Genomic DNA, 15,376 nt, shown 5'->3' on the forward strand with positions numbered 1-15,376 from the left:
TTCATGACAAAAATCTTTTTTCTTTTCAAATTCAGAGTAAAAGCCCACATTAAACCACACCACCTACATTGCATATTACCGAATTTTATTGCAAGAGGTATTCTGTGTAGCACTATTTAGATATTCTATATAACACGCTACAGTGGACATTTGCACATCACACTGGGCATTTGTATATTCTATTCTTTTTGCTTTATTATTGTATTGTTCTCAGCTCAGGGATGCTGCTGGAAATGTGAATTTCCCTTCGGGGATGAATAAAGTATCCATCTATCTATCTATCTATCTATCTATCTATCTATCTATCTATCTATCTATCTATCTATCTATCTATCTATCTATCTATCTATCTATCTATCTATCTATCTATCTATCTATCTATCTATCTATCTATCTATCTATCTATCTATCTATCTATCTATCTATCTATCTATCTATCTATCTATCTATCTATCTATCTATCTAGCTATCTATCTATCTATCTATCTATCTATCTATCTAAATTAAATTATTTCTCTTTTCTTCTTGTATTTTTTGTTCTTCCTTTTCTTTTTATTTAATTTTCATCCGTCTTCCTTTTTATGTTTTTTTTCTTGCTATTTTTTGTCTTATTTTTTTATTCTTTGTTTTTATTATTTTTTTTTGCTCTGATGATTTGTAGTGATTGCATTCTTTTACTTGTGTTGTTTTCTTTTGTTTCTTATTTCTTTTTTTTTCTTTGTTTTTTTATTCTTTTTATTTTTCTTATTATTGTCTTTGTATTCTTTTCTTTCTGTCTTTATTTTTTGTTTCTTCATCTTTCAGTGTTTCTTTTTCTTTCCCGTGCTCTTTTTATTTTTTTCTCTTTCTGTCTTTCTTTTTTATTTGTTTTGTTTCTTATTCTTTTTCAATTTAATTTTTTTATTTTTCTCTTTCTTTCTAATGATATTTTTTATCTATTTTTATTTGTCTTATTTTTTATTTTTTATTGTTTCTTTTTTATTGTTTCTTTATTATTATCATTTTAACTATTTTTCTTTTTTTGTCATTACGTTGCTATTATTTATATTTTTATTCTTTGTATTTCTTGCTTTCTTATTGCTTTTCTTGTCTTTTTATTTTTATTTGTATTGTTTATTCTTCTTTTTCCTTCTTTTTTATTTCATTTTTTCTTCATTCTTTTCATCCACTTTTCTTTCTCATTTATTTTTATTTTTATATTTGTATTTCTTGAGAATTATTTATCTGTTATTGATTTAACTTGTTTATTTAGTGTTATTCTTATTTTTTTCATTTTCATTTTATTTTTTATTCTTTCTTTTTTGTTTTCTTTTTAATTCATTTCATTCTTTTTTTGTCTTTCTTAATTTTCTAAATTTTGGTTTTCTTTCTCTTTTTCTTTCATTTTCATTCTTTTTTTAAAACTGTTTTTGTCTTTTGTTTTCATCAATCTTATTCTTTTTTCTTTCTTTGTCTTTCTTTTTTCTTTCTTTCTTCTTTCTTTCTATCTTTCTTTCTTTAATTTGTTAGTTATTCTTATATTTTCCTTTTTTCTGTTTTTCATTCTTATCTAGTTTTATTAGTTTACTCTTTACTGGCCATAAATGAGTCAAAGAAAATATTTTTTTCATGTATAGTATTTTAATTATTTTGTATGCCGAAGAAAATCACAAATATATTTGAAATAATTACTGCAGCTTTCCTTACTACGGCTACCTCTTTTATTAGTATATAACAAGCCTTTTTTTTTGCTTATTCCAAAAATAGAAATAAAGAGGGTGTGCTTCTTCTACTGTCTACTTCCAAGTGGAGTCTGTAGTTACTGGTTAAAAATAGACGCCTGAATCGGTAAACAGGGGCACCGATGACGATCACAAAGAAACTGAAGTTACCACAGCAGCATTTTAGTTTGGCCTTAAGTAGGACACACCAAAATAAACATATTATCTGGTCCGCAACACAATGCTCAGAGAAGCTCATGAAAAAAATGAGCATGAAACAATGACTTGCAGTTTTAAATATATCCACAAGACGTCGCCAAGGACCACCCCTAAAGCTATATTTGCTGATTACCGTTAATCAACCAGAGAACATTGAGGAAACCCATCCTGTTGGTATTTTACTTAAAATAGAAGTTATAAAGTTTAAGGCAATATGAAAAAAAACAGCACCTTAGTGTCTACGCTCAAGTTTTTTGGGAGCTCTAACTCCTTTCTATAATATGGAAGCTAACAGCTAAATTCTGATATTCAGGTACACTCCCTCACGGCTCACAGATTCCATAATCACTGAGGTGTCGCAGGGGCACCACCTCCTGTGGTGTGTCTTGGGCATGTACTGTCTGGCGGGGCCCAACCATCTCCAGACTATTTTTTGGGTAGGGGTATGCTCCCCTACATAAAACTGAGAGTGTTGGTTTCTATAGTTACGAGTGGCAGGAGAAGCTTCCTTGTCTGACTTAAATACAGCACCTTCAGCATCTGGTCTCCATTGTTTTTTGGTGTACAATATCATCCGCCCCTTCAGAGATGAGCTGGACCCTTGCCATTACGGGCAGCAGCATTTGTGTGACTGATACTGATCCTAAATCACAGGGGGATCATTTTGAGAATCACAATGTACAATATACACATTGCATCATTAGTGGCTTTTACAACGAAAACATTCAATTGTATTGGCAGGAATTTGTACTTTTCCCTATAGTCTGTAACCTTTTTCGAGTGTAGTAAAATTTCCCAAAATGAAATAAAAACATCAACACACAAATTAAGCTAAAATAAAATAGATTTTCTAGATTTTTTTCTAAATATCTCCAACCAAAACATTTTGCGGCAAATAGGAATGCTTGAAATTTGCTTCACAAGAGGTTGGTTGGTTGGATTATTTGATCATTAGGGTCGTAGGGGCACCATTTCCTGTGGTGTGTCTTGGGCAAGGACAGCCTGGTGGTACCAACTCCTCATTTTGAGGCACGTCACCCCCCCCAGAAAATATGAAGATTGAAATCCACACCAATCAAACAATGAGTGAATTAGTTGAACACGGAACATTATTATTATTAGGGCGCCACTGCAGTGTGGTTGAAATAACAAATGGTGTAGAAGTACATGGTCAGGAGTTATTTGGAATTTGTGTATAGAAATTAAAAATAAAAAGCAGAAGGCTTTGAAATCATTGAATTGATCATTTAAGTTAGTTTTGTTTGTGCTATTTTTATCACTTTACAGCACAGGTGTTAAACAGGCGGCCCGCGGGCCAGATCAAGCCCACTAAGGGATTGAATCCGGCCCGCAAGAGAAAAACAAGCTGCAGGTTGAAATATGTTAACTTGATGTTGCCAAAGCCAGGTGCCTCTCACAAAAACACTTTACTTGTAATTATTTCTCTCTCTCTCTCTCTCTCTCTCTCTCTCTCTCTCTCTCTCTCTCTCTCTCTCTCTCTCTCTCTCTCTCTCTCTCTCTCTCTCTCTCTCTCTCTCTCTCTCTATCTCTATCTCTATCTCTCCCTCTCTATCTCTCCCTCTCTCTCTCTCTCTCTCTCTCTCTCTCTTCCATCCCTTCTCTCCCACTCTCTGTCTCTCTCTCTCTTTTCCATCCCTTTTCTCCCACTCTCTGTCTCTGTCTCTTTCACTCTCTGTGTCTCTCATTTTCTCTTCCTTTGTTGCTCTTTGTCTCTTTATCTCTTTGTGTCTTTTCAACTTATTTTGCTCTAACTTCTTTTTTTCCTTTTTCTCTCTTCCTACCCTTTGCACTTTCTTTTCTCTTTTCTCTCCATCAATATTTCTATTTCTCTTTGGATTTCTTTCTTCCTCTCCCTTTCTTTCCCCCTCTCTCACAACTTCTCTTTTTATCTTTTTTGTTTCTCACGCTCTCTTCCTCACTCTCTTTCTTTGTCCCAACCTCTCTCCTTTTCCCTCCCTCTTTTATTTCTTCATCTCTCTTTTTATTTATCTTTAATCTACCAGTCAGGCCCCCGACAGAATGTTTGTACTATCGTGTGGCCCCCGGGTTAAAATGAGTTGACACCCCTGCTTTACAGTCTGCATAAGTTTCCCTAAGTTAAACAAACTGTAGTGGAAATGGATTCAATTGTTGTATTGTATTTGTAAACAATATAAGAGAATAAATATTGGTGAAAGACAAAAATATTGAGGTAAAAATCACAAAATACTTGTTTTATAATCAAATATTTTATCCCTCAATCTTAATTTAATTGTGAGCCTCTGAAACGACCCACAGTCTCCCAGATTAAGCACACTTTGCATGCCATTATTTTCTAGTCTGGCCCCCGTAAGATGTGGCCCCCGAACTAAATGAGTTTGATCAGTGTTTGAAATAATGTCTGCCCGGACGCCCGGAGCTTGCATCTTTTACGTCGGGCGTACAACTTACACAACGTCTCTGCTCGGGTGGCCCACAACTTTTTCAAGAAAAAAGTAAAAAAATCTTTACTTTTTATTTTGTATTTTTTTTTCAAATCAGATGTTTGCTTTATTCCGATTTCGACATCTTCGTTCGTTTTGGAGATTTCGGAATTTCGGTTCGTTAGGCAATTTGCATTCTCGGCAGCCAATCAGAAGCCTGCATCGAATAACTTCGTGCTTCCGGACTTTCCCGAGCGTTATTAGGTCGTGCATTTGCATATCTTTTTCCAAAGTAGACGCACAGACAGAAAAATGGATAAGTGGTTTGGAATCAAGCCAAAACCTCAGCCCCAGAAGAAAGATTTGAAAGAAGCTCACAAAATGTATGACCCTACAAAACGTAAACGTACAATTAAAAGCATCGTGGAAAGAGGAGTTCACGTGGCTTGTAGCAGGCGACGCAACGCAAACATTGCATGAATGAAGATGAGTAATACAGGTACATACCGATGGCAGATGGAAAACAGTGATGAAATGAAATGAAATGATCTGCATTTATATAGCGCTTTTCAAGTCAATGACTTCCCAAACCGCTTTACCATGTGCTCCACATTTCCCAATAGCGGCCTTGTATTGCAGCCATGTAAGACGCTAACCTGCTTATTGGAGTATTAGGGGTTCAGTGTCTTACCCAAGGACACTTCGACATGTAACACGGACAAGCAGGGATTCGAACTGGGATCCCTTGATCCCAAGACGAGCGCTCTACCTCCTGAGCTACTACTATATTTTCAACACGAAACGTCTTCTGACTCTTCCCTCTCAGACAAGCTCTTACTCTATTTACAAATCGTATGCAAATATCCGACTCCGCCCTCTTACGCTAGAGAATAACATCCGAGAACAGTTGACACGTCTATTCAAAAAAAAAAACAGTGCCGGGATAGCAACCTACATTTTCCACCTGCGATTTCTGACTCTCACTCCTCCCCTCAGTTTCCTTTTTAGCTTATTTTCACATACTTATGCAAGCTCACAGTTCCTCTGAGAACACTTTGATCCTGAAATGCTCTTCAAAACCTGAGTAGAAGAGTCTGAACTTTTTGGTGCCACGGCAACCGCGTCATCATCAGCAGCAGCAGCAGGAGCAGCTTAATGCGCTACGTGGCTAAAGGCTTGCCCCAGTTTGCTAAAACGGAGAATACTTTAATCTTAGTTCAGGTTTGATTGACAATCGGAGTTTTGGGGTCTTCTTCTGTTTATACTTCAAGCTGTGATGCTTAAGTAGGGAACTGTTCGGTGGTAAATGAATCAAGTATCGTTTGTTGTGTTTTTCTTTGCTAACGGCTAACAATTAAAACCACATTCACCGTACTGGTAAAGTTCATGAATATTAATATCAAACGACAACAAGAAACTCATTACATCACGTTCTTTTCAAGTGAAAGCAAACATAGCGATTAAAGCCGCCGAATGAAAACAAACTGAAATGTATCGCACCCCAAAAATGGAATACGTATGTACGTTTGTTTTGTAATGTTAGTCAGTTCTGTGCCAAATGTTGATAAAACAGAAAGTCTGCTGAATTCATTTGGGGCTGCTTTACCGCTTCAGGACCAGGACAACTGTAGTTGACAGAATAATGAATTTTGGTGTTTACCAGAAGATCCTGAAGGAGAACTTCCAGCCAGCAGTGTGTGCCCTCAAACTCAAGCACTCTTGGATCATGGAGAAATACAACAATCCGGAAACAACAACAAGTCCACCTTGAATTGACTAAAAAAGAAATAAAACTAAGTTTCTGGAGTTCAAATCCAGCTACCACCTTCCACTTATCATTTGTTTAATAACAGTATATGTCCAAAGTTTTTATATATATATATATATATATAAATATATAAATATATATATATGTATATATATATATATATATATATATATATATATATATATATATATATATATATATATATATATATATATATATATATATATATATATATATATATATATATATATATATATATATATATATATATATATATATACTGGACTGTCTCGGAAAATTAGAATATTGTGATAAAGTTCTTTATTTTCTGTAATGCAATTAAAAAAACAAAAATGTCATACATTCTGGATTCATTACACATCAACTGAACTATTTCAAGCCTTTTATTATTTGAATATTGCTGATTTTGGCTTACAGCTGAAAAAAACTCAAAAATCCTATCTCAAAATATTAGAATACTTCCTCAGACCAAGTAAAAAAATAATTTTATAACAGCAAAACTAAATCAAACATTTGAAAATGTCCATTGATGCACTCAGTACTTGGTTGGGAATCCTTTTGCACGGATTACTGCATCAATCCGGCGTGGCATGGAGGCAATCAGCCTGTGGCATCGCTGAGGTGTTATTGATGCCCAGGATGCTTCGATAGCGGCCTTCAGCTCATTTGCATTTGTAGGTCTGGTGTCTTTCATCTTCTTCTTAACTATACCCCACAAATTCTCGATGGGGTTCAGGTCAGGGGAATTAGCAGGCCAATCAAGGACAGTGATGCCATGGTCAGTGCACCAGTTACTGGTGGTTTTGGCACTGTGGGCAGGTGCCAGATCATGCTGGAAAATGAAATACTCATCTCCATAGAGCTTTTCAGCAGATGGAAGCATGTAGTGCTCTAAAATCTCTTGGTACACAGTTGCATTTACTCTGGACTTGATGAAACACAGTGGACCAACACCAGCAGCTGACATGGCTCCCCAAACCATTGCTGACTGTGGGAACTTCACACTGGATTTCAAGCAACTTGGATTTTGCTCTTCTTCAGCCTTTCTCCAGACTCTGGCGCCTTGACTTCCAAATGAAATGCAAAACTTGCTTTCGTCTGAAAAGAGGACTTTGGACCACTCTGCAACTGTCCAGTGCTTCTTCTCGATAGCCCAAGTCAGACGCTTCTTCCGTTGTCTTGAGTTCAGAAGTGGCTTGACCATGGTAATACGGCTATTGTAGCCCATTTCCCGGACACGTCTGTGAACTGTGGCTTTTGATACCTGGACTCCAGCTTCAGCCCACTGTCTTTGAAGCTCCCTCAAATTCTGGAAGCGGCTCTTCTTCACAATTTTGTTAAGGCTGCGGTCATCTCTCTTGGTTGTGCAGCGTTTCCGGCCACATTTTTCCCTTCCAACAGACTTTTTGTGGATATGCTTTGAAACTGCACTCTGTGAACAGCCTGCTCTTTGAGAAATTTCTTTTTGTGTCTTACCCTCCTGATGAGGGTATCAATGATGGTCCTCTGGACAGCAGTCAGATCAGCAGTGATTTAGTTTACTGAACCAAGCTGAGTGTTTTTAAGGCTCAGGAAACCCTCGCAAGGTGTTTCGAGTTAATTAAATGATTCAGGTGATTAGTTGAATAGCCTACTTGTATACTTTTTCATGATATTCTAATATTTTGAGATAGGATTTTTGAGTTTTCTTAAGCTGTAAGCCAAATTCAGCAATATTAAAATAATAAAAGGCTTGAAATAGTTCAGTTGATGTGTAATGAATCCAGAATGTATGACATTTTTGTTTTTTAATTGCATTACAGAAAATAAAGAACTTTATCACAATATTCTAATTTTCTGAGACAGTCCAGTATATATATATATTTTTTTTTTCCCAACAAGTTCATTGGCGGTCAGACAAAAGATTGGATTTGACTTATTGGCAGTCAGAAGGTGCAGTGGTGTTAGAGACCCCATGGAAGCAGATCACTCAGAAGCAGATGTTTATCAAATCTATGTTTTGTTTTCTTTTTCGGAAACCTAGGTAAAGACACTCATGCAGGCCGAAGGGCCCGGTCACACAGCCTTTCACGGGCGTATCGAGGCTGAATCACGGCCAGAAATTTCTGCCCGTGAAGCAGACGCTGTTGGACGCTTTGAGATCGCCATACAGACGAGATACAGCAGTGCTTTACACGCGGTTGGAAATTCACACGCGTTTGGCCGTGCGAAAAAGTTTTGCGCTGCTCAAAACTTTAGACCACGGGTAACCGCGGGCGGCACACGTGGTACACACGAGGTAATGACGCGGTACAGACACGGAACGACGTGCTACGGCCGCGGCCAGGCCGTGGTTACACGCGGGTAGGACGCAAAATTTTAGCGGGTAATCGTGGGTGGAGCACGGTCATAGCACGTTTGTTCTGCGCCTGTATCACGGTGTTATCACGTGAATTAGCTTGTGTAACGCGTGTGACGGTCAAACGCCTTTCTCCGCGTATATACAGCGCAATTTGCCGAGCACACGTCAGTTGTGCTCGAGACATCAAGGGGTGAACATGGATCCGCGTCACCGTAGTGACCTCGTCTTAATCCATATTTATTTCTTGACATTTCTTTTCATTTCATAACAAGATAATAAAATAAAAATGAAAAACTATTACAATAATAACATATTGGCTTCTTCGGTGCCATATCTTGAAATCTTGATCTTCACGGGACTGTGTCTTAAGCGGTTATGATTTCTACAGCCCGGCTCGGCAGCTTTTATCGCAAAATTTTACCCGCGATACAGACGCAAACGGCTGTGTGACCGGGCCCTAAAGTACAACTGTGTACATTTTCATGAAAATTTGTTCAGCCGTTTTGGAGCCTATAAGTTGCATCCAAGGACACACGCACACACACATATTGGGATCTATAAAGTAGTCCAGATTATATTAAAAGTTTGAAATTAGATTAGATTTAAAATATATTATATTTGATTAGATAGCTTTTTAAACCTTATCTAGACTAATAAATCCATCTTGTCCACAGATCATCAGTAACATGGACGCTCCGGTTTCAAACGGTCCGAGCGGAGGCGGGACCACTGCCAACGGGCCGACCAGCAACAGCCGTGGATGCCCCTCCCCCATGCAGACCGGGCCAACCAATGATGACAGCAAGACCAACCTCATCGTCAACTACCTGCCGCAAAACATGACTCAGGAGGAGTTCCGAAGTCTCTTCGGCAGTATCGGCGAAATCGAGTCCTGCAAGCTGGTTCGCGACAAGATCACAGGTAACCGAGAAAACTTTGAACTTAAGGAAGTAGAAAATACATAATTATCAGGACTGTTAAGTAACCGATAAGGGCCAAATATGACGTCACGGTTATGAACCTGATAGAAAAAAAGACCGATAATGAGTCACTGATTGCCACACTACAAGAGTCAATCAGCCAAGTACAAGCACAACTTGGTTGTGCCTCCTCTTTACCTCTGGTAAAAAATTGGCGAGGCACCGGAGAACTCGCCATTTAACACTCATTCTACTATTTAGAAATAATTTAAGGATTCCTGTTCCTTATTAGAATATAATTGGATTTTCTATTACAGTAGTAGCACATCCTGATCTTGTCTCCTCTCTACTTCTCCGTAATATATATGAGGCTCTGGAGGCTCTTCCCATCAACAATCACCCAACACTACTTGGTAGAAAAATTCAAAACATGTATGTTCCTTATTAGAGACTATATTAATTTTCTATATAAGTAGTAGGACAACTTGGTCATGTCCCCTCTCCACCTTTGCATAAGGTGCATGAGACACCGGAGAGCTTGCCCATCAACAGTCAGCCATCTCTCTTTGTTATAAAGATTTAGATTATGTATTTTGCTCACTAGAATATGTTTTGATTTAGTAGTAGTAGTAGTTGTAGCACAATTTGGTCATCTGTTATCGCTACCTCTTCATAATGTGTGCGAGGTTCTGGAGAAGCCACCCAGCAATAATCACTCAACACTGCTTGTTACAAAGTATTTATGTTTCTCAATAGAATATACTTTGATTCTCTATAGAAGTACTTGCACAACGTGGTTGTTTCTTCTCTTTATCTATCTGTAATGTGTGTGAGGTATCGTGAAGCTAGCCCATCAACAGTCAGCTGACACTAGGTCGAAAGATTCAAAGCATGTAGGTGACTCATTATAATATATTTTTATTTTCTATAGAATTAGTAGAAATACATGGACATGGTGTCTCCTCTTTACATCCTTCTAATGTGTGTGAGGCACCGGGTGCTCGCTTGTCAACAGACAGCCGACACTCCTCGTTAGTAAGATTCTAAGCATTTATGTTCCGCTCTAGACTATATTTTAATTTTCTATAAAAGTAGTAGCAAGACATGGTCGTGTCTCGTCTATACCTTTTCGTAATGTGTGTGAGACACCTCAGAGCTCGCTCCACAACAGACAGCCAACTCCACTTGTTAGAGAGATTCTAAGCATTTCTGTTCCTCTTTAAAATAGATTTTGATTTTTTTTTTATAGAAGTATAGCTGCACGACTCTCTAGTGTCACCTCATCGTAATGTTTGTGTGGGGTGTTTGCTCCTCAACATTCAGCCAACACTTCCCTGTTAGAAATATACTAAGCATGTATGCTGCGCATTTGGCTATATATTACGTTTCTATAGAAGTACTAGGAAAACATGGTCGCGTCTCCTCTCTACCTCTCCACAATGTGAAAGAGGCACCGAAGACCTCATTAACAGACAGCCGACTCCACTTGTTAGAAAGATTCTAAGCATTTCTGTTCCTCTTTAAAATACCGGTAGATTTAGATTTTCTATAGAAATATAGTGTTTCGACTTGATTGTGTCTCCTCTTTACCTCTCCGTAATGTGTGTGAGGCACTGGAGAGCTCGGCCATAATCATTCACGTGGCTCATGCTTTTGTGGTTGTACTGGCCTCTAAACTTAAGGGAATACTTCTATGATTATTTTAGGAGGTGGGGTCCGGGGGCTCAGAAAAAAACAAGGTAGAGGGTACACAAGGTTAATATTTTACTTATTGGCAGCTTCCAAGCAGCCCGTACATTTGATTTATCATAGCTACAACTAAGATAATGCCACTGGAGTAGAATGAGTGATCTATGTTTCTAGGCCAAGGAATGTGTGACATTCAGTCAAAAAGTACTTGTATAATGGTTAGAATTGACAAATGTTCACTGAATGAACACACATATATATATATATATATATATATATATATATATATATATATATATATATATATATATATATATATATATATATATATATATTTCATTAATATACACTTATTGTGATATCTCTATGTCAGTGTTGTGGTGCTCATGCCTGTACCACATGTTATTGGTCTTAGTCGTAAAAGACAGTTAGCTTGGATCCCTAGAAGTGAGCATTAAGCTTTTGATCAAGTATTTTCACATGTTCAATGTCACGTCTTGCAACTCGGCAACACCGCAAAGTGACGCATGTTTTTCCGGAGTTGTTTGAATTAAGCGCAACCTTCCGTCGCTAATCACGGCGCTAATCTCCCGACGGTGCTAGTGTGGGTGGCCGTGTAGCAGATGGATGTGGGAGAGGGGTCGTGGGAGAGGGGGCGCATCTCTCGGATAATGTTCCGTAATGGCTTTCGTTTTAGATCCTACTTACTGACACTCTTCTGATAATCTCATTAAACAGCAAGAGAGCAGGCATACAAACAAGACATCAACTGCTGAAGTTAAAAAAAAAACTCATCCGTTGCTACTTGGTGCTTTGTACTTTGCGGCCTCAATTCTGGTTGAAAAATATTCCGTAGACCATAATCCCTGATTGCATATTTCTGAAAGCGGGGAGCCAGTAGAGTGCTTTTTTGGAGGGCACGATAGCTCTTTTTTTGCTGTTCTGTCCTCCCAACGGCTGCGATCCATTGACCCTGATCTCATATTGCTGCCAGCAGAAGCCAACAGAGTGCATTGGCGGAAATTTTTTGCCAATTTGTCTTCCGGCCACAATTCATTATCCCCAATCGCGTATTGCTGAAAGTAAAAACCGGCAGAGCGCATTTTTTGTCGGTCCAGGTCGCTCTTTTTTGTCATTACTATGTTTCCTGCTATAATGAACTGCACTTGTGTAGCTGTGAATGCTATCCCCAATTGCATATTGCGGTTAGCAGGGACTGACAGGAGATACTTTTGTCAGGAGGAGTGTCGTTTTGCCAAGATCCATGATTCCCAGTCGATTTTTGATAAGAGCAGGGGACGTAAGAGAGTTTCTTTTATTTGTTCAGCCTGCTGAATAGTGCGATTGTGAAGCACTTAAAATGAACTGCACAGTTTTGGCAATCATCCCTTATCCCCAGTGGACTGCTCTGAGAGGTAAGTCAAGAGACAAAATTTGTTTCTTGCGCGGCAACACATTTTTTTTCTCTGGACCACTATCCATTATATACGACTGTTGTTGCAAGCGAAGGCCAGTAAAACGTCTCTTTTGCCATTCCTGTATTTCTGTCTAAAATGAACTGCACTCGTGAAGCAGCAATTTATTATCACCAATTCCATATTGCCGTAAGCAGGGAAAGACAAAAGCCACTTTTGTCGGTAGGCATGATGTTCTGGCCTGCCTAAAATTGATTCCAGGGTTGTGGCCATGATCCATTATCCCCAATCAATTACTGCTAAGAATAGCTGTTCATTATCCCCTGTCGACTATTGCTGCAAGCGAGCACCGGCAAAGCAACCCTTTTTTTGCTGTCACTGTATTTCTGTCTCAAATGAACTGTAATCATGAGGCTGCAATACATTTTCTCCAATCTTGTATTGCTGCAGGAGACAATTTTGTCTGGAGGCGTTCTGTTTTGGCCCACCTTAAATGTAATACACGGTTGTGGTCAGGATTCATTGTCCCCAGATAGCGGTGCTGAGAGACTAAACTTCTGTTATGCATGGCGACTCTTCTTTCTTTCAACCTAAAATCAACCACACCTTTGCAACCGTGATCCATTTTTCCTAGGCCAGCGGGCACATGTAAAAAAAAGGGGCTTCTTGGCAGATTTTCGTGTTACGGGGTGGTCGGTCCATCTGAGAGTGATGATAAATGTGTTGTGACCGAGGCTGAGAAAAAGTCCAAGCCGACTCTGTTACTCCACTTGAGACTCATTTCCTCCTTTGGCCGTAATAAGCCACAAAATGGAGTCGGGATTACTTAGATAATGGAGGTTATTGTGGAGGCAAACAATAAGCATGATTCTGAACATTGTCATCATCGCCATCTTCCCTCTTCTTCCCATTTCACCCTCAGGTGGTATTTTCTGACGAACTGACGAGAAATGTGCGCACTCTTGTCGTAAACGTGCTTGCGACTGTATGCTAGCCTGCGGTTTTGAGTGGATCACAATGTCAAATTGCTGTAGAGTGGGGGAGAGAAAACTGGTGATGTGTGGCCAATGAGTTCTGATATCGGTAAGATGAAACATTTTGAGCAGCTGCACCACAGTAGTTCGAACGAAATCGAACTGAAGCGAATAATCACTATCAAGAACTGTATCACAGGTTCGAGACGCTAACTCACTTGCCAAACTTTATGCTACTTGTATGGCACCACGGACACAAGGTTAATGTTTTACTTATCTTGGTTGTTTCCCCTCTCTACATTTTCATAATGTGCATGGTAAAGCGGAAAGCCCGTCAACTGTCAGAAGACTCTAATTATTAGAAAAATTCAAATTGTTTATTTTCATTATTTATTATATTTTTCGTTTTTCTTCAGAAGTAGCAGTACAATTTAGTCATGTGTCATTTCTACCTCTTCTTAACATATGCAAGGCACTGGAGAGGCCCACCGACAAGAATCACTCGACACTACTTTCTAGAAAGAGTCAAAGCATGTATGTTCTTTATTAGAATATACTTTGATTCTCTATCAAAGTATTAGCACAACTTAGTTGTCTCTCCTCTTTATCTCTCTGTAATGTGCGTGAGGCACCAGAAAGCTAGCACATCGACAGTCAACCGACACTAGCTAGAAAGAGACGAAGCATTCCGGTTCCTCATTAGAATATATTTTTCTATTGTGTATAGAAGTAGAAGCAGGACTTGGTTGTATCTCCTCATTACCTTTTCGTAATGTGCGTGAGACCTCGACCATAATCAGTCACACGGCTAACCAACTGCTTATTGTTTTGCTACTCGTACGGCATCAGGGACGCAAGGTTAATGTTTTATTTAACGGCAGCTTCCACGCTGCCCACACATCGGAAGCCGCAGGCGCTCACCTGTGAACGGGTCGTCTTTACGCTCACTTTCGATGCAACTAGGACAGAAAAAGTGCGCCATGGTTTGAATCAATGCTTTGACACCGTGTGCACCCATTATTATTTTTGTACTGGTTGAGGTTAGTGTGAAAACAAACAAAAACATACCATTCTTTCACGGCATTGAAACTAATGCGTCTCAAGGATAGTATTACTAGAACACATTTTCTTTTCTCAGTAACGAGCGCTATATCGTGTCGTTAACCCCCATTCTACATTGTTTCTAATTTTGAAGTATTTTATCTTTAAATAAGAGACAAAACATAAATATAAATGTCCTGAATTTTAAAATGCCACCTGCATTGCAGCAATGAGATTATACTTTTGATACTGCAACATAAGATAATCGACAATTATTGGTGCACCCATTATAATTCAGATTTTTAAATGGATTCGAAACTAAATCTGCAAATATGCATTCCCACAATTTTGACATAAATTGCTTTATTTGCACTTGTACAGTGTTTCTGTAGTGGTTAGAATATTTGCCTAACACTTGAACGGTCCCTGGTTCGAAACCGGGTGGAAACATACTATGTCATGATTACTGATGGGAATCACCTGTGCCCGGTCATTCGGCGCCAACCACCGCGGGTTCTGACTGGCTCCCTGTCACTATATGAACCCAGTCCTGTCAGCCCCATGTTGTCAGTCTGGCTGTGTATACTAGGCAAGCCTTTTTCGACCTTGACTCCCAGCTGTCCGAGCTTTGCTCCCGTCTGTCTCCGGCTACAACCTATTTTGATCCTGACCACGTCTGGTCTCCCGTCCCGGCTCATGACCTCTTTTTGTCCCCGACTACGACTGCTCTCCCGTTCTGGCTAACTACTCATTTCCAACCACGCTTTGCTCTCCCAGTCCCGGCTACTGACCAGTTTTTCCGTCCCTGACACCGCCATCGCTCGCTACGGATGATCCACTCTCGTGTTTGGATCACAGTCCGAAT

General features: G+C 39.0%; 1 protein-coding gene across 5 annotated transcripts in view; it reads left to right on the top strand.

Moving 5' to 3' along the window:
• elavl4 (ELAV like neuron-specific RNA binding protein 4) overlaps nt 1-15,376 on the top strand; it is a 139,188-nt gene that overhangs the window by 54,975 nt on the left and 68,837 nt on the right. For all 5 annotated transcript variants that reach the window (XM_088349830.1, XM_088349832.1, XM_088349831.1 and 2 more), the window contains one exon: nt 9,147-9,393. In XM_088349830.1, the coding sequence (XP_088205956.1) occupies nt 9,147-9,393 (247 nt within the window). The remainder of the gene's footprint in view (nt 1-9,146; nt 9,394-15,376) is intronic.

This window comes from Urocampus carinirostris, chromosome 12, assembly GCF_059441175.1.
Source record: "Urocampus carinirostris isolate Australia breed hairy pipefish chromosome 12, RoL_Ucar_1.0, whole genome shotgun sequence".
In the NCBI taxonomy this organism is placed as follows: Eukaryota; Metazoa; Chordata; class Actinopteri; order Syngnathiformes; family Syngnathidae; genus Urocampus; species Urocampus carinirostris.